Source organism: Pan troglodytes, chromosome 9, assembly GCF_028858775.2.
Source record: "Pan troglodytes isolate AG18354 chromosome 9, NHGRI_mPanTro3-v2.0_pri, whole genome shotgun sequence".
Taxonomy (NCBI): Eukaryota; Metazoa; Chordata; class Mammalia; order Primates; family Hominidae; genus Pan; species Pan troglodytes.
In genome coordinates this window covers 23258615-23282516 of record NC_072407.2, presented here as the reverse complement: position 1 = coordinate 23282516, position 23902 = coordinate 23258615, and the positions used below count along the sequence as shown (strand labels likewise).

The following is a 23902-nucleotide window of genomic DNA, read 5'->3' as shown; positions in this document are numbered from 1 at the left end:
TATAGAACTATATATTTTGTGGGCAAACTCAAATGCAATTCATTAATAACTATAACCACACGTGGATTAATATACTCTAGTCAATTTCCATATTGATAACTGCTGTGAGCTTTTATTAAGCTTTTTTTTTTTTTTTTTTGAGATGGAGTCTCACTCTGTCGCCCAGGCTGGAGTGCAGTGGCACAATCTTGGCTCACTGCAACCTCTGCCTCCCAGGTTCACACCATTCTCCTGCCTCAGCCTCCCAAGTAGCTGGGACTACAGGCGCCCACCACCACGCCCTGCTAATTTTTTGTGTTTTTAGTGGAGACGGGGTTTCACCGTGTTAGCCAGGATGGTCTCAATCTCCTGACCTCATGATCTTCCCACCTCTGCCCCCCAAAGTGCTGGGATTACAGGCATGAGCCACTGCACCCAGTCTAAACATTTTTGATTAAGGCTTAGAGGAGAGCTATCTAATTCTTTTGGAAAATAAGTTGTTTTGTCAACAAAATTAATCTGTGTAGGTCCTATTCTGTCTCTGTATTGTACAATAAAGCAGTTCAATGAGCAATAAAACTCTACCATAATATATCTGGATATCATGAAGCATATTAGGTCAAATCATATCCTGAAAACCGTAACTTTAAGGGGTATTCATTAGTGCCAAGAAGTTGGAAGAAATCAGGCAGATTTCAGATTTCAGGGAGGAGTGGATTATTAGAATGTTTGGTGACTGTCTAGAACCTTATATGGGGGATGCCCCCAGCCTGACACAGCTGATCAAGAGCCTGCTCTGTCTTCTCAGTGCCTGAATTCACAATGACTGACGGCCACTGAGGTGTAAGGAACCCACTTATGCCAACTTCAGTATCATTCCAGGAGAAACAGGGCATCCTCCAGTGACTAAGAGGCCACAATCTTGAAGAACTCAGAGAAGCAGACAATTTGTCCAGATGAAGTCCACATCTCTGCAGAAGAGGGAGAAAGAGAGAGGGGGAGTGGGAGTAAGTGAAGAGTTGGCTTTGTTGCTGGGATCCCAAGGGCAGCCAACATGTCCTGTAGCTGGTGCCTAGCTGAGTCCCTAGGCTTGGAGCAAGTGATCCACACATATGGGATGAAAGGAGAAGAGAAGAAAACTTGGGTTCCTAGGGAAGAAAAATATCTACAGAAACTTTTAAAAAGTACTATAGAGATAGAACATTTATTTTTTTAAAAAAATAAAAAAGGCATATTTGTTGAATTGAGGAATGGCGAGAAATCTCACACTTACAGGAAAAAAAAATACCATAAAAGCTAACACTTTGCACCAGACACTTTCTACTGCTTGAATATAAACTCCAAAAGGGCAAGGACTTTATCTCTTTCACTCACTGTGTATACCTAGCACCTAATTCAGGGTTTAGGGGCATAGTATAGCACCCAGTATACTATTTTTCAGTGAGTAAATAAATAAAACCGAAGAACCTAGCTAAAGTAAAAAACCTGACATTTAAAAGGGAGTGGTAATTACGAGCTCATTTTCCTAGCATTATGGAACACCAAGTGCGTGCCAGGCATTGAACTCAGTACCGAAGATAAAGAGATTAAAAGACAAGGTATCATCTGAGGTTGGTGGGATAACATTCCAGAGTAGAATTTTACTCCATCAACCAACACCTATCAAGCCCCTGCTCTGGGTCCGGCACTTTGCTGGGCACTGGAAAGACCAAGAGGTGAAGAAGTCCCTCTCCCTGCCTTAAGGAGCACACAGTGGTGTAGGTGGGAAGCATCCATAACAGAGGTGCCTATATAGGGGTATGATCAAGAACAGGATGTGATAAATCTGCCTGGAGGGGATCAGCACAGTTACCTTTCACTACCAGCTTTAAGCAAAGAGCAGCAATCATTGATTGATCAGGAAGGTTATAGGATTCCTGCATTGAATGGGACTTTTGTTTTTTTTTTTTTAAGACAAGAGTCTTGCTTAATGGCCCATGCTGGAGTGCAGTGGTGCAATCTTGGCTCACTGCAACCTCCACCACCCGGGTTCAAGCAATTCTCCTGCCTCAGCCTCCCAAGTAGCCGGAATTACAGGCCCCACCAGCACGCCCAGCTAATTTTTGTATTTTTAGTACAGACGGTGTTTCACCATGTGGCCAGGCTGGTCTCAAACTCTTGACCTCAAGTGATCCACCCGCCTTGGCCTCCCAAAGGGCTGGGATTATAAGCATGAGCCACAGCACCTGGCTCCAGTAGGACTATATTTTAGGTAATAAATTCCTGAACCCTACTCCTAGGAATCTCTACATATACTTCTTTAATGTCCTAGAACCTGGAAAAGCAGGTTTTTCCAACCCACTGATAAGCACTGGATTACATGACATTATGACAATTTTAAGATTCCATGTGCAATAATAAAATGAGAACAGAACTCAGACTCCAGCTTCGCATGAGGACTCTCAGAAAAATTTGTGTTCTATTATACCCAAAGTATTTTTAAAATTTAGAAGCTGGCTGGGCGCAGTGGCTCACGCCTGTAATCCTAGCACTTTGGGAGGCTGAGGCAGCCAGATCATGAGGTCAGGAGTTTGCGACCAGTCTGGCCAATATGGTGAAACCCCATCTCTACTAAAAATACAAAAATTAGCCGGGCGTGGTGGCGCGCACCTGTAGTCCCAGTTACTCGAGAGGCTGAGGCAGGAGAATTGCTTGAACCCAGGAGGCAGAGGTTGCAGTGAGCCGAGATCACACCACTGCACTCCAGCCTGGGTGACAGAACAAGACTCTGTCTCAAAAAAAAAACAACAAAAAAGGAAATTAGAAGCAGTAATTGCTCAATAAATGGCAGCAACTGTTGCTGCTGCCACTGAGTCCAGGGCTGCAAATGTCTATATAGGGCTCATCAGGATACATCAGGGCCCACCAGGAATCTCCCACAGGAGGTCACAGGAGAGTCTGAAGGGATTTCACACACAGCCCTGCTGCTGCCTGGGACTTACTCTGACCTAGTCTAGCTCCACAGTCAGCACAAGCCAGCTCCAGGCATGCCCACTTCCTGGGTCCCTTGCTTGTATCCATCCTCTTTAACCCTGCCCAGACTAGACCCAGCATGATTCATTTGCAGGCTTAGTACAAGGACCAGGAATAGCTGAGATCTAGTTGTGAGCAGCCACAATCCAACCCAGCACATAGGGATTTGTGCAGTTTTAAGCTCCAGAGAGCTGTTTCGTGGTATCTATGCCAACACGTACTGCAGATAAAGCACAAACCCAAATTGCCCCACTAGGTCAGGAAGCAGAGTTGGTGATATAAGCACCTAGGAGGTGGGGCAGCAAGACAGACAGAAAAGGTCAAGAAACCCATTAGCTAGAACTCCTTCCTTAGCCCTTCATCCTTCCCTGCTCAGCAGGGGAAGGTCTTGCTTGTCTTTTTGGTGATGATGAAAAGGGACATGCTTCAGAAATCCCAAATGTTACCTTTGAATGTAGGCGCCCCGGTGATGCCTATCTTTCCTCCTTACCTTTGATATCTTTTTTCATAATACTTTATTTAATGCTGAACGTGTTACACAACGTATCAGCCCTCCGAGTTGTGCAATCCAGAAGGGCGACAGCACAGAGTAGAAAAACTGGTCTAACTTCAGTGAGACACAGATTACACAACATGATGAACAAAAGACCAGAAACAAATACACAAATATTCCCTTGGATTATGTAACTAATAAGTGGGAAACATAATTGATGGGAAAATTAAAAAAAAAAAAAGTTTCAAGCTTATGCCCTGATCCTTCCTTCTTGGTTATGCAGTAAACATAAAAGTTTTCAGTAGTCTTTTCCCTCCTTTACACTCATGCTGCATTTCAAATTGATACTCTACACAGTGATGAGTAGAACCTTTCTTTCTTTATTACCTTTCATTACATGAAAGTGTTGTTAAGACTTCAAAACTGTATCACTTCACTCTTAATAAAACCACTTTTCAACATATTCAATGAGTTTGACTATAATTTCACTTCCTTCAGTAAGACATGACAACTATCAGTAAGCAAGAATTACACTCTCACCTTCCTGTTTTTTTGTGTGTTTAGGGAGGGGTTGAAATGGTTAAGGGCTAGCCTGAGTTGGCACTAACATTGCTCTCATAGGAACTTTCAGAGGCAGTGGAATGGGATGTATGAACTTGGAGCAGGTAGACCTGGATTCTAATTCTGGCTCTATAGCTAACTTGGCCATCAGTTTAACCCTTTTGTGCCTCAGTTTTCTTCTCTATAAAATGGGACACAACTATCCTATGAAGCAAGTAAGGACAAGCACGCCGCACAGTGGTGAACACAGCTTTCAGTGGAAAGCCCTGAGACGTTAAACACCCTTGGCTTCAAATCCCAGTCCTGTCACTTACAGTTAGACCTTGGGTTTGTCACTTTAAAATGCTGCTTCCCTCTCGGAGTCATAACCCATGCTTTCACACCTGTGCTGAGTATGAAAAGAGAGGCCATCTGTCAAGTGTCACCAGAGGTGGCTGCTCCCTGCATGATGTGCCTTACAGGTAATTGTCACTCAGACATCTGCAGCATGAATGGCCCTGTAGATCACAGATTTGAACGAATTAGTCACTATCTCTGAACACAGGTGCATGAGGCAGACTGCTTCTAAAGAACTTTAAAAGGGATTTATGGCCCACAGGACTCCGGGGCTGTAATAACTTCGGGTACATTAGGCATAGCTGAATCAATGCACTCTTGGGAGCGCTGACCATTCAGGGGGTTGGGGGAGATGACAATCTGGCCAACAGCTAGTGGCTAAAGCAGAAGCACCAACTCCCCACTTTTTGTTGATACATTTAGAACCCAGCCTTGCTCCAAAAAAGGGGTACCTGGGCTTAGTAAGAACCAGTCGCTCAGTGCTAGCAACGGTGGAACCCTGTATAGTGACCTCTGCTTTATTTCAAATCTGCGAGCTACAGGCAGTGGCCCCTCTGCACAGTACCTGAAAGGCCTGCTTTCAGGTCGAAGCGACTTCTTAAGCAAGACCTGCACCTCAGCTGGCGACGAAAGGGGGACAGGGACACGACGGCGCCAAAATTCCAGGACGGCCACCCCGCAAGCCTGCGGGCGCGTTCCGCGGGGAGATGAGCCTTCGCTCGCCACGGAGACCCCTGGCCCTATGGCCGGCAGCTGCTGCGCTGCGACCCCAGCCTCAATATCATAGCATCCCCGCCCTCATCGCGTTTCGCAGAAAATAAAAATGCCTCGCCCTGCTAGTCAGCAATGGGAGAGTCACTGATCCCCAAGTTAGCGGTGGGAGTGGGGGACCTTGGCCCCGGGCCCTGCTGGAGCCTAAAGACACGCGATTACAGAGGAGGACGAGCCAAACCGAGTCCAGATCGAGAGACCGGCGCCCAGATCTCGGCGCGGTTGGGCAACACTCAGCACCAGTCCGCAGAAAAGTCTAAGGCAGAGGAGAGCAAAGGGAGCCAACGCGGGCGCAAATGATCCAGGTGCAGCCGAGGCAGCGCCGCCGCCCCGGGCCTCGGTGTCCCGTTCTGCAAAGTGAGGACGAAGGATCGAAGTGTCTCCCCCACCCTGCTAGGGCTCTACAGGGAACCAGGCTAAAGCTGCCTGAGGCTCGGAGACCGGAAAAAGAGGGAAAGACAACAGGGAAGAGAAAGGGAGGAGTGGGTGGGAGACCCTGAGGAAAGACGGCGGGGACAGGGTTGGAGGGTTTTCCGCCTTCCTCCTCTTCCTCCTCCACCTGAGTTCTCACCGCTGAGCCAAGGCCCAGCGCCCACGGAGCTTAGGCACCAGTAGCCAAGCTTCTCCCTCCTCGCGCCAGTTTCTGCGAGGCACGGGGCAGACGGTGGGCAGCACAATCATGCATGCCAGGGGTGCAAGGCGGAGAGGTCCGGCTGGAGTCCGAGGGCAGGTGAGCCGGCCTGGGGCTGGGCAGGGGTGAGATAGCCCCAAGCGGGGAATCGCAGGGCGCCTGCGGCCCAGCCCGCGAGCCCCGGACGGGCCAAATTTTATTCCCCAACTTTGAGCAAGGGGAGGGGGTGTATGCAAAAAAAAAAAAAAAAGGAAAAAAAAGTTGCTGAACTTTTCCCCCAACTCTGCCGTAGAGGCGGGAGTGGAGGGCGGCGCCTGCACCGATTCGCCGGCGGCTACGGTCGGGAGGCTTGGATTGGCGCGCGGGGGCCGGGGCCGGGGCGAGCGGGCGTGGGGGAGGGGAGCGGCCCTCCCCGCCCGCGGTATCGGCTCGCGCCGGGAGCGGGTTAATTTCAAATCGGGGGCTTGGCTGCTCCTGGACGGTCACGCTCCCTCTGCCCGCCAGCCGGCCCGCCAGTCCCGGTCCCGGCGTCTCTCTCCGGCACCCACCTCGGCGCTGCGGAAAGACTGACTGACTGCCAGGTACGCGGGCTCCCGGGCCTGAGAGGGGCAGCGGTGCTGACGAGTCCCGGCTCAGCCCCCGCCGGCTCCCGCCGAGGTGGATTGACAGGTCAACGGGACGCAGAGGGGCGCGGCGCCCGGGCGACACGGCACCGGGAGAGGTCTCGGGAGGGTGGCGGCGGCGGCGGCGGCGGCCGTTTCCCGCCTCCCGCTTCGCCGGGGGCCGTGAGGGAGGAGCTGAGCTCCCGCGCAGAGGGGCGGGGGCGAACGAGGGGGAGGGGCGGGGATGCCGTGGTTCCGGGCGCGGGTTTGCCCGCGCTCAGTCCCCGCGCAGCTAAGGGGAGGCGCCGGCCACGGTCCGACTTTCCGCGCCAAATTTTTAAATCGAAGGCGGAAGGTCCGGCCCCGCCCCTGGCGCCGTCGGCCAATCGCAGGCCCGCTTCCGGCCCTCTGATTGGTCGGGAATTGTTGTCCTGGAAACCACGATGATGCTGTCCGGGAACTGTCGGGACTGCGGCGGGCGGACAGGGCCTGGGGGAGGGGCCTTTGGCCGAAAGTTGGGGGAAGTGCACCGAGCGAGTGGCGGCCGGGGGACTGTACCTGCTTGCCTTATTGGGCAAATACAGCCTTCCAAGGTGGAGTCTAACGCCGTGGTGTGAACTGGCCACCCGAACAGGGAGTAAATAGTGCTTTGTATCTTTAAGGAAGCGCTTTTTTAAATTAAAAAAAAAGTCTTAATTATAAGACTCTTTAAATGCCCAACTGCATACTTGGAGCTTTGGGACTGAATTTGGAACTTTCCTGTCAAGCGACCTCCCACGACTTTACTGCTGAGCCTGTGCACGTGTGTGTAAGGGGAGAAATCCAGGCATCTAGATGCAGACTTGTACCCAGTTACTTGGGGTCGCGTGCGCTCAGCTGGGACCTGGGCTCGTGCGCTTAGTCCGGAGCCCTGATCTGCGAACAGGTGGGTGCTTCCTAAAGTATTCGCTGGGGTCCGGAGAATGGCTCGCCTTTTCTACAGATGGGAGAGGGCTGTCACTAGAAATTCCGTGGGTTGCTTGAAGTCTTAGGACCGCCGATCCGTTTGCTGAAGGAATTTACTGGCATTTGTTGGCGTTCTCCGCTCAGTGGGGCGATATCTGGTCGAGAATAAAATGTAAATCTAGTTTGTCATTTTTCGTTAGGCTTTGTTTCCGTAGCCTCTTGTCCGTGAAGGAATTTTCAACAGATCTTTTGGTTCTTGTTTTTCTCTAACTTTTTCGATTTCCTTTTTTCTTTAAGGATATTAAAACTTTTAGTACAATTGATTGGACTACTTGAACCATCGGGATTTGGGGAGGAACTCCAGATTTTTCATTTTTAAATTCTAAATGTATGAGGAATTTACAGAATGGAGAATGAAAAGGTACTTTATAACTTCAGTATTCATCATTGCAATTTTAAATTCAGTATCATCCTGATTTAACTCCATAATTTTTCCCTATCCAATGTGTTTTCTTAATGCCACATCCTTGGTTAGCCTCTGTAAAAACCTGGAAAAAATGAACCTTATCTTATAGTTTCAAAAATATATAGTTTAAAATATATACTAATTTAATTAATATAGTTTTAAAAATGAAAATTATCTTAAAAAGAAATTCAGTCTCCAATCATGTCAAATGTGCTTTCTGAATTCCAGTTGTTCAAGAATCCTGAGAAATGTTGTAATGAAACTAACAAATTTTATTACTCTTAAAAATACCTTTTCTCTCTTTATGTCTGAGACAGCTACCAAATCATTAAAAACTAGAAAGAGTGTAAAGGGGCAAACCTACCCCTCTTCAAAAATTCGTTAGTTTCATTACAACATTTCTGAGGATTCTTGAACAACTTGGAATTCAGAAAGGGCATATGACATGATTGGAGACTGAATTTCTTTTTAAGATAATTTTTTACCAAATTGGCAGCTTATTTATGGGGTCTGCAAAATGCTCTGTTTAGGGGGCAAACATTTTGTAAAATTACAAAAGAATTGTCTGTGGGGGGTGTCCAACTACTAATAGGTTTAAAAAAGTGAACTTACATGCACATTTCCTAATAGTTCTAGATGTTAGTCAAATAAGAGAATTACTATTGCTTCTGATAATCTGAGGCAAAGAAAAAGCCTATTCTCAGATCAGCACATCTCAGATGCACACACTGGCAAGGAGCTCCTGTTGGGTCCACCACACTGACTTCCATGTAAGAAGAGCACCATACTTGGAGTGAAAATATCCGGGTTCCACTCCTGTGTGACCTCCCTCAGCCTGCATCTTCTCTTCTGCGAGCTAAGAATGCAGGATTCCATGAACATACAAACGGAAATGCACTTGATAAACCCAAGATGTCACAACATGTCCCATTTGTCCATATTCTTAAAGTTATTTGGTCTGCCTATTATTTTACTTATTGCTGTTCCAAGCATTTTCTTTAAAATAGATAAAGATGGGAGTAGTGTGTGAAGTCCCTGGTGTCCAAAACTGGAAGGAACATAGTCTCCATTAGCCTTATTTATGAACTGCTGTTAATTTACCCTTTTGTCTCAGTGGCTATCCTGCTTCTGCCAGGATCTAGCTTTGTGGTCTTAGGTAGCTGTTAGGTTGATGCAAACATAATTGCTGTTTTTGCCATTACTTTCAATAGCAAAAGCCACAATTACTTTTGCACCAACCTAATCATTTTACTTCTCTGGGCCCCATTTTCTCTATCTGTAAAATGAGGGAGTGGATGTTCAAAGAGCAGACTTTTCTGGTCAGAAATCCTGCTGTTGGACACTCTAGATTTCCCTGATAAATCTGACCATATGCTATCCCTCACTCTTGTCTCCTTGTTTCTCTGACTCTTCAGTGGTATTTTATTTAGCACCCACTGCATGCAGCCATTATGCTAGGTGGATAAGAATTTCTGCCCTGTAGGCCTTTACTTATTACAGTGCCATGAGTAAACAAAAGTCATTTCTAGGAGTTTGATCATTTAACATTGTCAGTCCAATTAGGGGAAGCTGAGTGAAGGACATTTGGGAACTCTATACTGTCTTTGCTTCTCTTCTCTAAATCTAAAACTATTTCAAAATACAATTAAACTTATAAGTCCTAACTAAAGTTGTTTTTTCAGTGGTTGAAACATAAGGTGAAAACATTTATGCCTTATTGCAAAATTAAAAATGGGAAATGTAATTATTAGAATTGACAATACACATCACATGACCATTAGAATACAGTTATTAATTTCCTCAACTCTACAATCTCATTAGACATTTTTTCCTTGGCATGACTCTATTCGTTATGCAATTTCTAGAATCCAAGCTGTCTGATAAATCCTGTTTTACCATGGATTTAATTATTTACATTTTTTAAACCAGGAAAATCTCTTTTGTGAGCCACATAAAAGGGGACTAACGAAAACACCTCTGAAAGAATCCACCACAGCAAATATCGTGTTGGCAGAGATCCAGCCTGACTTTGCCCCTTTAACCACACCTACCAAGCCCAAGGAAGGCTCTCAGGGAGAGCCGTGGACACCGACAGCCAACCTGAAAATGCTCATCAGTGCTGTGAGCCCTGAGATCCGCAACAGAGATCAGAAAAGGGGTTTGTTTGACAACAGAAGTGGATTACCTGAGGCCAAAGACTGTATACACGTAGGTTTTCAGAGGACTGGTTGGAGGCTGGGGAATTTGTTGGGGGTGGGGGGGAGTTGTAGCTATTAGAGAAGTGCCAGCAATTTAAAGCATCACCACCCGAAGGCTGTTATTAACTTCCTTCGGAGCACCAGAAAGGTTTGGACCCCAAGAAATATAGCACTGGGAATTCTGAACCTTTGCGTTATTTTCGTTTCAGGCTTTCCTTTCAGGTTTGCCAAGCATTATGTACTGGCCCCCCTAACCTTTTCTCCCATCCAGACTTTGCAGCTGTTGAAGCTAAGCGTGTGTAAGTTGGTGTTAGTCATCGAGCACAGATGCCCCTAATAAATCTGTCAAACTTTATTTTAGAATAAGACATTGTTTACCTTTTCCTTTGTAGGAACACTTATCTGGAGATGAATTTGAGAAATCCCAACCAAGTCGAAAAGAGAAAAGTTTAGGATTATTGTGTCATAAGTTCTTAGCACGATATCCTAATTATCCCAACCCTGCTGTGAATAATGACATCTGCCTTGACGAAGTGGCAGAGGAACTTAGTAAGTATGCAAAGAACTCACTGAAAGAATTAATAATTAAAGTGGCTTTATGGACTTAACTCCTTCAGACCCCCGCTCATCTAGCCAGTTTTTGTAAATGACACAAATAAGCCGGCATGGAAATTTTCTATCTCTAAAGCCCTCTTCTAATATAAGAATGAAGGCAAGTAGTTGCAAATTTCAGCAAATCTTGGAGGCAGAAAAGTCACAATGGAGGTTGCTTCTGACTACAGTTGTCTCTGAAGCTTTAAAGAAAGGCAATATTGTCTCATGACTTGTTTCACAAAGTTACAACTGTGAACTTTTGCTTCATTGCTCTCCCTTGCTGTTCTTGAAGAATCAGGCTGATGAATGGTTATCTTCCTAGTTGACGCTGAGGATCAGCTTCTGTGAGTGGGAACAGGACCTGTGCATTCCTGGACCTTCAGCACTATTCTGAGGACTAGTTTTCTGAATGTTTTGTGTTGGGCACAAGTTATTCCTCCTGCCCCTTTTTACTCCTCTGTTCAAAGACCTGAATCTATTTGGAGCTAAAAAGGGGCCCGTGGTGAATTTGGGGTACCTTTGGAGTCATGTGGGTATCTTAATTTAAACCTGTGAAGTGATGTGCTGTGCAAGATAATACATTTTAATACAAAGCAATCACCCCCGTGAAGAAAAGTTGCCCTTCTAATACATGTTTGTAAATATCAACTTTATTTCACATTTTAAGAATATACCGTTTAGATTCATCTACTTTTCATATATGCTTAATGGTAGCTGGGTAGGATATACCTGTTAATTCAGCAAATATCTATTAATCTTCTACTACTATGTGTCAGGCAATGTTGTAGGAGCCTGGGATACATCCATAAACAAAAAGGGCAAAATCTCTTCTCTCTTAGAACCTATATTCTAGTGGGGCAATAGATACTGAGTAAAGGATTTAGGAAGTAAGCAAGGATAATACATGCTAGAAGGTAACATGCATAGTGGAAAAAATAAATTGTAGATCAGGATCAAGGGATCAGGAGTGCTGGGGAGGTGCTTTGCCATAAGTGGTCAGATCAGGCTTCGTTGAGAACGTGACATCTGGGCAAGGACTTGAAAGAAGCAAGGTAGGGAGCTGTAAGGACATCAGGGAGAAGGGTTCCAGGCAGAAGGAACAGCCGGTACAAAGCAAGTGCATATCTGGCAGGTTCCAGGAACAGCAAGAGGTCAGTAGGATGCACCCTTATTAAAATAGTGTTTATTGATCACTTTTCCAGAAAGGCTGATCTCATCAAATATTTAAATTGAAATTAAGTTTCTTGAATGAAGAGAATTCTAACATTACAGAATATTGAAAACCCAATTTAAATAGATAGATGAGAGTCACAGAATTACTAATATCATATTGTTAATGATAGCTAGAAAGTAAGCAAAATTAGACCCAAAAGGGCATATTTTATTTTTATGTAAGTTTTTAAAAACTACATCATGGTTTTTATACTTTTCTGAAATCTCAGCATTTTGTTTCTATCTTATGATCATTATAGATGGGTGTGTGTGTACGTGTTTGTATTGGAAGCGGTTGGAAGGTGTGAGATGTAGAGTTTTAAAGACTTGGTTTGCTACTTGCTAGCTCTTTTGGGGTGAGCTACTTAGCTGGTCTGAGCCTCTGTTTTCTCATCGTTTTTTTTTTTTTTTTTTTTTTTTTGAGACGGAGTCTCGCTCTTTCGCCCAGGCTGGAGTGCTGTGGCGCGATCTCGGCTCACTGCAAGCTCCTTCTCCCGGGTTCACGCCATTCTCCTGCCTCAGCCTCCTGAGTAGCTGGGACTACAGGCACCTGCCACCACACCCGGCTAATTTTTTTGTATTTTTAGTAGAGACTGGGTTTCATCATGTTAGCCAGGATGGTCTCCATCTCCTGACCTCGTGATCCGCCCGCCTCGGCCTCCCAAGGTGCTGGGATTACAGGCGTGAGCCACCGCGCCCGGCCTTTCTCATCCTTTTTAAAGTGCAGATCATAATACCTACTTCACAAGTTTAGGGTGAAAACTTCCTAAAGCTGTGTAGCACATCTTAGGCCCTCATTAAATGTTGCCTTTCTAATTCATATGATTTGTGCCCTTGGAAAGCAAGCACATGTCTTTCTCATCTTCACAGTATTTGTTGAGTATGTTCACTTACAGTTAGGAAAGTGATATTATCCAGGACCTACTGACTAATAAACCATGGAAGAAAAAGCTATTCAATTCTAAACACGTTACAAAAATCTGTAACACACAATTGCACATTCTTTGTAGATGTTGAACGTCGACGCATTTACGATATCGTGAACGTCCTAGAGAGTTTACATATGGTGAGCCGCCTCGCCAAAAACAGGTACACTTGGCACGGGCGACACAATCTCAACAAAACCCTTGGCACCTTGAAGAGCGTCGGGGAGGAGAATAAGTACGCCGAGCAGATTATGATGATCAAAAAGAAAGAATATGAGCAAGAGTTTGACTTTATTAAGAGTTACAGTATAGAGGATCATATCATCAAATCAAACACTGGCCCAAATGGACACCCAGACATGTGTTTTGTGGAACTCCCTGGAGTGGAATTTCGGGCAGGTGAGAGATGGTAGTGAAAACTCCAGGCGGCATGGCATTTGTCCTCTGTCTAAGGAAAAGGTTCTGTGGAGAACACGGCTCTAAAGCTACTGCTGCCTTTAATGTTCAGATGCCACAGTTGTCAGCTGTATGATCAGGTGGTAGTATTTTTAGCCTTGTTACTTTAGAAGTCACTTGTCCCTTTATGAATTTTAATTCTCTAATCCTCATCCTTCTCTAAAGCTTCTGTAAACAGCCGCAAAGACAAGTCTTTAAGGGTAATGAGCCAGAAATTTGTGATGCTGTTTTTGGTGTCATCGCCTCAGATAGTAAGCCTAGAAGTTGCTGCCAAGATTTTAATTGGGGAGGACCATGTGGAAGATTTGGATAAAAGCAAGTTTAAAAGTAAGTGTCATGACTGCCATTGATTTTTGAACCTATTCTTAAACAATAAAATCTCAGTCGTAAACTCATTTCCAAATTAGGAAACATAGGTGCATAAACAGATCTTCTCTAATTATGTTTTTATATCTTCACTTCTCCCCAGAAGCCATGATAATATTGATTTAGCTAACTTGTTATGACACATAAGTATCACTACTCTTTTTTTTTTTTTTTTAGACGGAGTCTCGCTCTTTTGCTAGGCTGGAGTGCAGTGGCGAGCTCTAGGTTCACTGCAACATCCGCCTCCCGGGTTCCAGCAATTCTCCTGCCTCAGCCTCCGGAGTAGCTGGGATTACAGGTGCGCGCCACCACGCCCGGCTAATTTTTATATTTTTAGTGGAGACGGGGTTTCACCATGTTGGCCAGGAGGATCTCGATCTCTTGACCTCGTGATCCACCCACCTCGGCCTCCCAAAGTGCTGGAATTACAGGCCTGAGCCACTGCGCCTGGCCAAGTATCACTACTCTTATTTGACACATTGCTTGATTTGATATTGTAACATTGTTCTCAAAAGTAAACACGGCGAGGCGCGGTGGCTGAAGCCTGTAATCTCAGCACTTTGGGAGGCCGAGGAGGGCGGATCATGAGGTCAGGAGATCCAGACCATCCTGGCTAACACAGTGAAACCCCGTCTCTACTAAAAATACAAAAAAATTAGCCGGGCGTGGTGGCGGGCACCTGTAGTCCCAGTTACTCAGGAGGCTGAGGCAGGAGAATGGCGTGAACCTGGGAGGCGGCGCTTGCAGTGAGCCGAGATCGCGCCACTGCACTCCAGCCTGGGGGACAGAGCAAGACTCCGTCTCAAGAAAAAAAAAAAAAAGTAAACACTAGAAGAATCTGTTCTGTGTAAGCTCTAAATGAGAGTAAATTGTAAAGTGGGTCTGCACCCTGGTCTCCTTCCACTGATGCTGATTATAGAGGGTTTATAAATGACTCATAAAATTGTCCCCAGAAGTGACATGCAGCACAGGTCGTCTGCCATTTTGAAAGAATGGTTTTAGCTAGATTACCTGCTCAAAATTGGGAAGGGACTGTAGATTGGATTCCTAACAAAAGAGCTATGCCCTCACCATTACACCAGACTTTGCAGGAAGGGTGTGGAAAGAAGTGCTCAGAGGATGGGGAGGAGCACTTGGCTCGGGAGATCGGGAGATCTGCAATTTCAGAAAACACGTCCTGATACTACTGAGGGTTTCCTTGCCTTTTGTGAGTCACCGGATAGTTTTCATCTTTGTTTCACTGGTTAGTCATAGCCTTGAAAACTATTCCAGGAACTGCAGAGGTGTAAGTTACTGAATCCCCAGGGAATTCAGAACCTTCTGATACGGCTAGGAAGGAGACTCGATTTGTAATTTGTACTATCAAGATGGCAGTAAAAAACGGTCTTTTTGTAACAAAACTCTTTAAGATATGTGAGGTTTGTCAAGTTCACAGATCTATGTTTTGCATGTTACATAGACAGTATTAAAAAATTACACATGTTGATGGAGTACAGAATTTTCCATGCTGCCATAGTAAATAAATTTTGTTATAAGCTATTACAAGCAGAAAAGTAAGACATTTATCACAGATACTTTTACTTCTCTGTTCATAAAATTCTTCTGAATCCTCATTAGAAGATACCCAGGAATGGTGACTTTATTTTTGAAACAGTCTGTAACATAGTTTCAGATAGGGTGATCTCATCAAGTCGTTTTTCCTTTGTCAACATATGCTATTGTCATTTCAACATTGAGTACTAGCAGTAATTGAGTCTTTTAAATATTTACAACTTTTTTATCTTAATTAAAGTTGTATCACCAGAAGAACTTAAAAGGAGGCAGATGTTTCTCTGTCTGACATTGATGGTTAAGACAGCTCTTAGAATATACATGAAGTCCTTCTGAAGGAAAATTCTTTGATCTTTTCATTATTCCATTAAGTGGTATATATACTTTTTTTCCCAGCAAAAATTAGGAGGTTGTATGATATAGCTAATGTTCTGAGTAGCCTGGATCTTATCAAGAAAGTTCATGTTACAGAGGAAAGAGGCCGAAAACCAGCTTTCAAATGGACCGGCCCAGAAATCAGTCCAAATACCAGTGGTATGTATTTTTTTATTTCACCCTTTGCTTTATTATTTGTGTGTGTGTTTTTCTAATTTTTAATTTCCGGTGTGTGTTGTTCCCCTCCCTGTGTCCATGTGTTCTCATTGTTCAACTCCCACTTACGAGTGAGAACATGCAGTGTTTGATTTTCTATTCCTATGTTAGTTTGCTGAGGATGATGGCTTCCAGCTCCATCCATGTCCCGCAGAGGACGTGATCTCATTTCTTTTTATGGCTGCATAGTATTCCATGGTGTATATGTACCACATTTTCTTTATCCTGCTTTATTATTTTGAATTAATGCACATTGGGAGATATTTTCCCTTCCCCTTCCTACTCACCGCCCCACATGGAAAAGATATATATGATTGAAAAGATGATTCAAGATGAATGGCAATATAGAAAGTTTGGCTACTGGCTCCATCAGCTAACCAAGATCCATAACAACCTCCCACCCTGTGTTCAAGAAGTAGAATCTGTATGTGAAAGGATTCGGAAAGTTGAAAGCACCACAAAGCATAAAACACTATTGCTGCTATGCAGCACAGTGACCACAACAGAACCTGTGCCCATCGAGAATATGAAATGAGTTCACTCTGGTATCAAAGTAGATATTTCTAGCCTTCATCTTAACTCTGCGATGCTGACATTTTGCATTCTACCAAAGATCCCCACCCAGAATCATTGAAAATGACAAGAACGTGGGCCATGAAGACAGAGGGAAACTTAGGTTCCATTCCCAGCCCTGCCACTCTGGCTTTGCGGCCTGAGACAAGCTACTTCTTCGAGGATTAGTTTTCTCATTGGTGAAATGGGAAGAACAATGGCACCTCAGTGGAGTTACTGTGATTTTGGTATAATCTCAGAGAGAGGTCCTTTGGTGCAGGAATTTGGAGTGAAAGTTCCAGGGCCATATTGACCAGGTTCATATCCCAGGCCCACATGCTCCCAGTTGACAGACCTTGAGCCAGTAGGTTAATGTCTGTGTGGGTCAGAGCTCTCATCTCCGACACAGGGCTGCATTTCTTGAGGAACAGTTACCTCATGGAGCTGTGAGGATCACCCATATTTCATCAGATCTAAGACTTCACTGATTGTAAGATGCACAATTCTTTCTATATCACTAAGAAAGAAAAATCACTAATAACTACACTCTAGCACACCACTGGTTATAAGATATAGTGCAGTTTCAGAAATGCTAATGTAGGAAATATTGTGTCTCAGAATCCATTTAATAAGATAAACAAGGCTTTCTCTGTAAAGCCCTTAGAACAGTGATAGGCACATGGTCGGTGCTCTGTAACTTGCCACTTTTATTCCTAAAATTGTTTTATTTCATATCCCAAAAGCAAACTGAGCCATCCAGGTTTTAATACACAGACGTTTTCTGTTTCAGGCTCCAGCCCAGTCATTCATTTTACTCCCTCTGATTTGGAGGTGAGACGGTCTTCAAAAGAGAACTGTGCCAAAAACCTCTTTTCCACACGTGGGAAACCAAACTTTACTCGACACCCATCTCTTATCAAATTGGTAAAGAGTATAGAAAGTGATCGGAGAAAGATAAATTCTGCGCCCAGTAGCCCTATCAAGACCAACAAAGGTATGTTTTCAGGAATGTCAGGGATCTGCTAGGAAGAATTCCCTTTTATCTCATTTTTTCAGCTTACTTGATCCTTGCAATAGTTATCAGAGAATTATTTCAATATCTATATACCCAAACCCTCTTGAAGCCTAACTAATGTATAAATTTAAAAAGTCATTTGTGGGGTTTATTGTTTAATCGCTATGCAACTTTGAGGGGAGGTGCACACTTTCTGTTCCTCTGACTTAAGTGAGGTTTCATCTGTGTGAACATTTGTTCTTTAGCTTTGATCGATGCTCTCTTCCTTTCTATTTTACCAGCTGAGAGTTCTCAGAATTCTGCACCCTTCCCAAGTAAAATGGCTCAGCTCGCAGCTATTTGTAAAATGCAGTTAGAAGAGCAATCAAGGTAGGTTGGCAATGCTCTTTAATAACAGGATGAATTACTTTTACATTACATTGTTAGGATTACTTATTTTATGTGAGAAGAAGCCCTAGCCTTGAACTGGAGAGCTAATCTTTTCTGTATCTCATACTCACTCATTACAGAAATTATCTGCATGTTCCATAAAAGCGTGGCTTCAATATGAGGCTTAAAGCGGTAGAACAGTTCAGAAAAAATGTATATCCATCATGTCGTGTATTAAATCTTGTCTTTCAGTGAATCCAGACAGAAAGTGAAAGTACAGCTGGCAAGATCTGGACCCTGCAAACCAGTAGCCCCTCTGGACCCCCCAGTGAATGCTGAGATGGAGCTGACAGCACCGTCCCTCATCCAGCCCCTGGGAATGGTTCCCCTGATCCCCAGCCCCTTGTCATCAGCAGTGCCCCTGATCCTACCTCAGGCCCCTTCAGGCCCATCCTATGCCATCTACCTGCAGCCCACTCAAGCCCACCAAAGTGTGACGCCACCCCAAGGCCTGAGCCCAACGGTGTGCACCACCCACTCTTCTAAAGCTACTGGATCAAAAGACTCCACAGATGCCACCACTGAGAAGGCAGCCAATGATACCTCAAAGGCCAGTGCCTCTACCAGGCCTGGAAGCTTGCTGCCAGCACCAGAGAGGCAAGGGGCAAAGAGCCGAACCAGGGAGCCAGCTGGAGAAAGAGGCTCAAAGAGGGCAAGCATGCTCGAGGACAGTGGTTCCAAAAAGAAATTTAAAGAGGACCTAAAAGGACTTGAAAATGTCTCCACAGTAAGTACAGCCTTGAACTGCATAAAGCTTTAGGAATTCCCTAGTCTATTACAGGAAGATTGGTGGCTTGTGAAATTTACCGAAGAGCATTCTCTCAGAAGACAAGGAACTGTTCCTTAGCATCCCATAATCCAAGTGAGGCCCTCAACAGCTAATCCCCTGGCTGGGATGAAGGCAGGGACATTTTTAACCTTTGGAGGAAGGGATTATTTGCTCTCTTTTTAAAGTACCATGGGTGGTTGTCCTTAAGTCCATTTCTCCATCACACACTGGAATGCAAACACCTGTCATGAAAGTCTTAAATAATTTACAAGCAGACGTAACCCCAAATGAACGTGTGGATGCATAGGGTTCCTGTAACTCCTGCTTTCTGAGTCATTACCTAATGTTTGTTTGATGTCATGTAACTGGCATCTGTTGCCTAGAAGATAAATTGCTCCCCGTTTTTACTTTCTACCTAAAATTTAAATCAAAATTTCTATTTCATGTAAATAGAAAAATCAAACTGACCTTGGCAAACTGTAGATATAGTTCATGTATTGGTTTCTAGAGATTTTGACATGCTAGACAAATTTTTTTCCTAAGTGGAGATTAGTTCAGGAGGGAATTAATATTTATTCGATGCCTACCCACATATAGCAGACATAATAGATACTTTTACATACAGTATCTCATTTTTCTCCCTTAGGACAATTATATATGAGAGACATTACTGTATCATCCGATAAATACCACTAAATGTGCAAGTAAAAGTTAATCTCTCATTTTGCCCCTGCTCTTAATACAAGCTATTTTACTTCTCTATGTCTTATTTTTCCGCATCGGTAAAGAATTTATTCCACCAGTTTTTCCTCATCACCTACTGGATATAAAGCACTGTGCTCTGGATCAAATCTAACCCAGCACCTGCCTTTGGTGGCAGTTGCTTTTGGGTACTTGCCTGTGGGCATATGATAGTTTTTGTGGGGTTAAGTGAATTTATTCCATGATGATACACATAAAAGGGTTTGATCCTTTTAAGACGTGTTATAAGCTGAAAGGTATTATCTGTTACGTTGTTATTAAAGAGGAAGCTTAGAGTTTGTCAGATCTTCCCTGAGGATGGCCTCATGGTAACCATTCAAAACATCTATTATCTTACATAGTATCCTTTTGTATTTAATGTATATGCCAAGTGGGAAATCACAAGGTTTCAATATTCTGGGAGGTCCATAACTTCTTTTGGCCAATGGGTATGATTTAATAATGGTCTTCTTTTGCTTACATAGTTATTCAGGATTAGGATTTTCAGTGGAGAGATTTTCCATATACTCCTGCTTCTTTTTTATATCTCTGCAACTCTAACCATTTCTTTTTTCTTTTGAGACAGGGTCTTACTCTGTCACCCAGAATGGAGTGCAGTGGCATGATTTTAGCTCACTGCAGCCTCGACCTCCAAGGCTTAAGTGATCCTCCCACCTCAGTCTCCCAAGTACCTTAGACTACAGGTGTGCTGCCATGCCCGGCTAATTTTTTATTTTTTGTGGAGACGGGGTTTCGCCATGTTGCTCAGCCTGGTCTCGAACTCCTGAGCTCAAGCAGTCTGCCTGCCTTGGCTTCCCAAAGTGCTGAGATCACAGGCATTTGCCGTCATGCCCAGCCCACTTTAACCATTTCATTTTAGTATGGCCTGAGCAAAACAAAGACAATGAGAGATTCATGTGTTAATTCATTCAACAAATTTTTACTGAGAATTTATACTTCTAGGGGTGGAAAGAAGATAAATATGCAAATAAACACAAACATCAGGTAGTGAATGATAGGAATGAAGATGACATGATAGGAGGAAGGGGTGGAAGGGCTACTGTAGGCTAGAAGAGTTCAAGTTCAAATATGTCAGATTCATTCGGCAATTTAATAGTTCTAATTATTTTATAAAAAAGGGAATTGGCATTATAGGTTAAAAGATTCTATAATGAATATAGTTTGTTGGAAATTTAAAAATTATTATTCTATTATTGTGGGTTTTACTGAAGACTTGAAAGAGTTAAACCAGCAATCAGAATAATTTGTACCATGAGAGAATATAACTAAAGCTAATAGAGAGCAGGTCTTCATAAAGCACCTAAATTTGCCCCTTAAAAATTCTCTCTTCCTGCAGTTTTCAAGGCACCTACTAGTAGAGATTTTGAGTGGGACCAAGTACCTAAGAAACAAAATTAAAAGCTTGTAGTATACTTATAGCTTTGTGGATTCTGAATTTCCTGGTTCCCAAGGAAAAGACCTATTAACAACTAGATTAAACTTGTTTTGACAATGGAGAGAAGAAAGGTCTGAAGGAAGAAAAAAGGAGGTCCCTAGTTTATAAGAGCAGTTTTTAGCTTTTGCCAGTCCCGCTCATGGTAAGGCTAAAGCAGACTTTTCATGCAGTTCAGGCACCCATGTAAACTTTTTCTGTTTGGAAAAGTACAGTGATCTAACAGGCATGTTGGGAGGTACATGCAACCCTACCCTTGGGCCTTTTCTAGTTGCCATATAACTTTATTGCCTAAAGCTTTTGCTCAATGGCATGTGCGTCTCTAATATGAATTAATCAGTGCTCTTATTTGTAATTTTTTTAACTCTGGTGTACTTTGCGTATTTTAAGACTGCTTGTTATCATTAGAGCAAGCAGTACTAGAAAGAAATCTTTACTTATATAATTTCTGTTTTAAATCAGGGGCCAGCAAACATTCTTTAAAGGGCCAGATAGTAGGCATTTTTTGGGTTTTAAGGCCATATGGGCTCTGTCGCACCTAGTCAACTCTGCCATTGTAGCAGGAAAGTTGCTATAGGCAGTACATAAATGAATGAGTATGATTGTGTTCCAATGAAACTTTATTTATAAAAACAGGCAGGGAGTGGGAATTGGCACATGGCCAATAGTTTAGCCCCCTTTCTCTAAATCAATGTCATTTAAAGTGTTTCCTTGGAATACTAGTCCTCCTTAATTGCCTACTGAAAATATAGTTGCCAAATAGTTTGGGAAATGCTACCTGCTGTGTGCCCCACTTGGAGAATTTTAAGGCATGCCACCATTAAAATCTCTTGGAAATTCTCTAATAAAGACACCATTTGACTTTGTTTAATTCAGTATTTTCCAATTATATTTGACTAAGAATCAGGTAATGCCTGTTTGCAACCCATGGACCTCAGGTCCCTCAGAATGCCCTTTGGGAAATACCGTTCTATATAATCCAAGAACAATCAATTACTACTACATCATACCAAGGAGTCCAGTAGCAAGAGTTAGGTTATCAGTTTAAGAGTGGCGTGCTGGATGAATCCTTACCCCTAAGCAGGGTCAGTGCCATCATCCAAAGGTGTCCTAAGACCACAGGTGGCATTTAAGAAACGTTCTGTATTATTTGGGGCAAGCATTGGAAAGGGTGGGAGGGTATTCTCTAGGAGTCAGGTGACCAGCCTGCCTGCAGCCCACTCCGCTGGAGGCTTTGGTCCAATGAGGCAACCACCAAGGGATATTAGTCCTGAAAGAGGCACGTGGCCATTTTTCTTCCTGTATGTGTGTGTAAAATAAACGCTTCCTCCTTGTTTTCTAGACCTTGTTCCCATCAGGATACCTAATCCCTCTCACCCAGTGCTCATCCCTGGGGGCGGAGTCCATTTTGTCTGGTAAAGAAAACTCAGGTGCTCTTTCACCAAACCACAGGATTTACAGCTCCCCAATTGCAGGTGAGTGCACATAAAACACTAACCAGATGTGGGCCGGTCTCAAGTTCACTTAAGCCTTGTCAACTTCTTGGATAAATGCCTGTGCTTTTAAGATATCTTCCCCCTTTTCCTTCCAGGTGTTATTCCAGTGACATCATCTGAACTCACTGCTGTTAATTTTCCCTCTTTTCATGTAACACCGTTGAAGCTAATGGTCTCACCAACTTCCGTGGCAGCTGTACCTGTCGGGAACAGCCCGGCTCTTGCTTCAAGCCACCCTGTTCCCATCCAGAACCCAAGCTCAGCCATTGTAAACTTCACCCTGCAGCACTTGGGACTCATCTCACCCAATGTGCAGTTGTCTGCCAGCCCTGGGCCTGGAATCGTTCCTGTGTCTCCAAGAATAGAGTCTGTTAATGTCGTACCAGAAAATGCAGGCACTCAGCAAGGAAGGGCCACCAACTATGACTCACCAGTCCCAGGCCAGAGCCAGCCAAATGGACAATCAGTTGCTGTGACAGGGGCACAACAGGTGAGAGGCTTTCTACTTAATTTAATTTTTCCTGGAATTACTAAGCCCCAAGTATCCGTGTCATAAGAGATTTGCTTTTGCTTTTCCTCTTTGGAGAGGGAAAGGATGGGAAAGTCAGGAGATTGAAGGCCTACGTTTCTTCCAGAACCCAGGAAGAGTGTCCAAGGCATCCATATTACTGGGTTATCATGAGATTTTTGTCTCTCCCCTAACAAAAATAATTGAGAATGTAAAACTCACCAAAGCTTCCCTCGCCAATTTCAAGATACGCCAGTTTCCCAATGTGCAATACATTCATCCAGCCCAATCTTCCAAGTCTGGTAAGACTATGTACCTGTGTGTGGTTGACTTCTTTTGTCCATTCTTCTCCTTCCAATCAGCCTGTTCCTGTGACACCCAAAGGGTCACAATTAGTGGCCGAAAGTTTCTTCCGTACCCCAGGTGGACCCACCAAGCCAACCAACTCATCCTGCATGGATTTTGAGGGTGCTAATAAAACCTCCTTAGGAACTCTCTTTGTCCCACAGCGAAAACTGGAAGTCTCAACAGAGGATGTCCATTAATCAACAGATGTTGGCTTAGTTTAATTTTCTAAAGAGTTGTTTAATAGAGAAAATGTACACAGACTGATTTGGAGAACACAGTCTCTGAAAATACTGTAAATACGTTGGGGATTTGTTCAATGTGAAATCAGATACTTGTTTTCATACATATATATATATATATACACACACACACACACACACACATTTGTATAAAGCTAAGTTTAGCTTTCAATCCTACAAAATAAAAGTAAAATGTTGAACTCTAAGATATATTAACTTCTAGGGGGAAAAATCCATTATTTTAGCTATGCCTATACTATTATGCAAAGTAACTGTATTAAAGTTTACTTCCTTCTAAGTAAATATGCTTGACATGCCTAACACAGCATTCCCTTAAACATTTTGCACAAAGAAAATGCTGTGTGATGTATAATGTTGTATTTTTAAATAGGGGTATAGCTATATTTTTTGTAATTTCTTTAATCTGTTGTTGCAGTGTATCTTTTTGTAAAGTTTGCAACAATCCTCAATCAAGTCTATGGAAAAATTATTTATAAAATGTATTTTTAATCATAAGTTGTTCAAATTAAAACTTTTCTAAAATATAGTTAGCATTTTCATTTGGCTGGTTAAAGCACTGTTGGGAGAAAATGAAAATTTACCTAATCACAGAGGCAAATTCTTAGTAAAGAGTATCCATGCTGGGTTCCGTTAGATATGCA

General features: G+C 43.5%; 2 protein-coding genes across 11 annotated transcripts in view; one reads left to right on the top strand and one right to left on the bottom strand.

The window, feature by feature from the left end:
* The window catches only part of ZDHHC13 (zinc finger DHHC-type palmitoyltransferase 13), a 195299-nt gene that overhangs the window by 64595 nt on the left and 106802 nt on the right, over positions 1-23902 (bottom strand). For 2 of the 7 annotated variants that reach the window (XM_063783902.1, XM_016920559.4), the window contains exon 18: positions 836-950. The exons of the other annotated variants lie outside the window; for them this stretch is intronic. In XM_063783902.1, coding sequence (XP_063639972.1) covers positions 836-950 — 115 coding nt within the window. The remainder of the gene's footprint in view (positions 1-835; positions 951-23902) is intronic. 7 annotated transcript variants of the gene reach the window in all.
* Positions 6154-23785, top strand: E2F8 (E2F transcription factor 8). 4 transcript variants are annotated; one of them, XM_508325.7, is made up of 13 exons: positions 6154-6364; positions 7628-7751; positions 9726-10004; positions 10387-10543; positions 12811-13125; positions 13348-13509; positions 15496-15633; positions 17033-17236; positions 17539-17626; positions 17879-18413; positions 21992-22124; positions 22241-22635; positions 23016-23785. In XM_508325.7, the coding sequence occupies exons 2-13, from the start codon at positions 7737-7739 to the stop codon at positions 23196-23198; spliced, it is 2604 nt and encodes an 867-aa protein (XP_508325.2). In that variant the 5' UTR covers positions 6154-6364; positions 7628-7736; the 3' UTR covers positions 23199-23785. The 4 variants fall into 4 exon arrangements, with proteins under 4 accessions (XP_508325.2, XP_063639969.1, XP_001173623.1 ...); XM_063783899.1 differs by having other exon boundaries at positions 6160-6364; positions 15571-15633; XM_001173623.7 differs by lacking the exon at positions 6154-6364 and adding an exon at positions 6841-7310.

Excerpts from the sequence above, each read along its gene's own strand:
- E2F8 (XM_508325.7), top strand. Across the intron at positions 10,544-12,810 it reads CGAAGTGGCAGAGGAACTTA|ATGTTGAACGTCGACGCATT; the intron begins GTAAGTATGCAA and ends CATTCTTTGTAG. Across the intron at positions 22,636-23,015 it reads CTGTGACAGGGGCACAACAG|CCTGTTCCTGTGACACCCAA; the intron begins GTGAGAGGCTTT and ends CCTTCCAATCAG.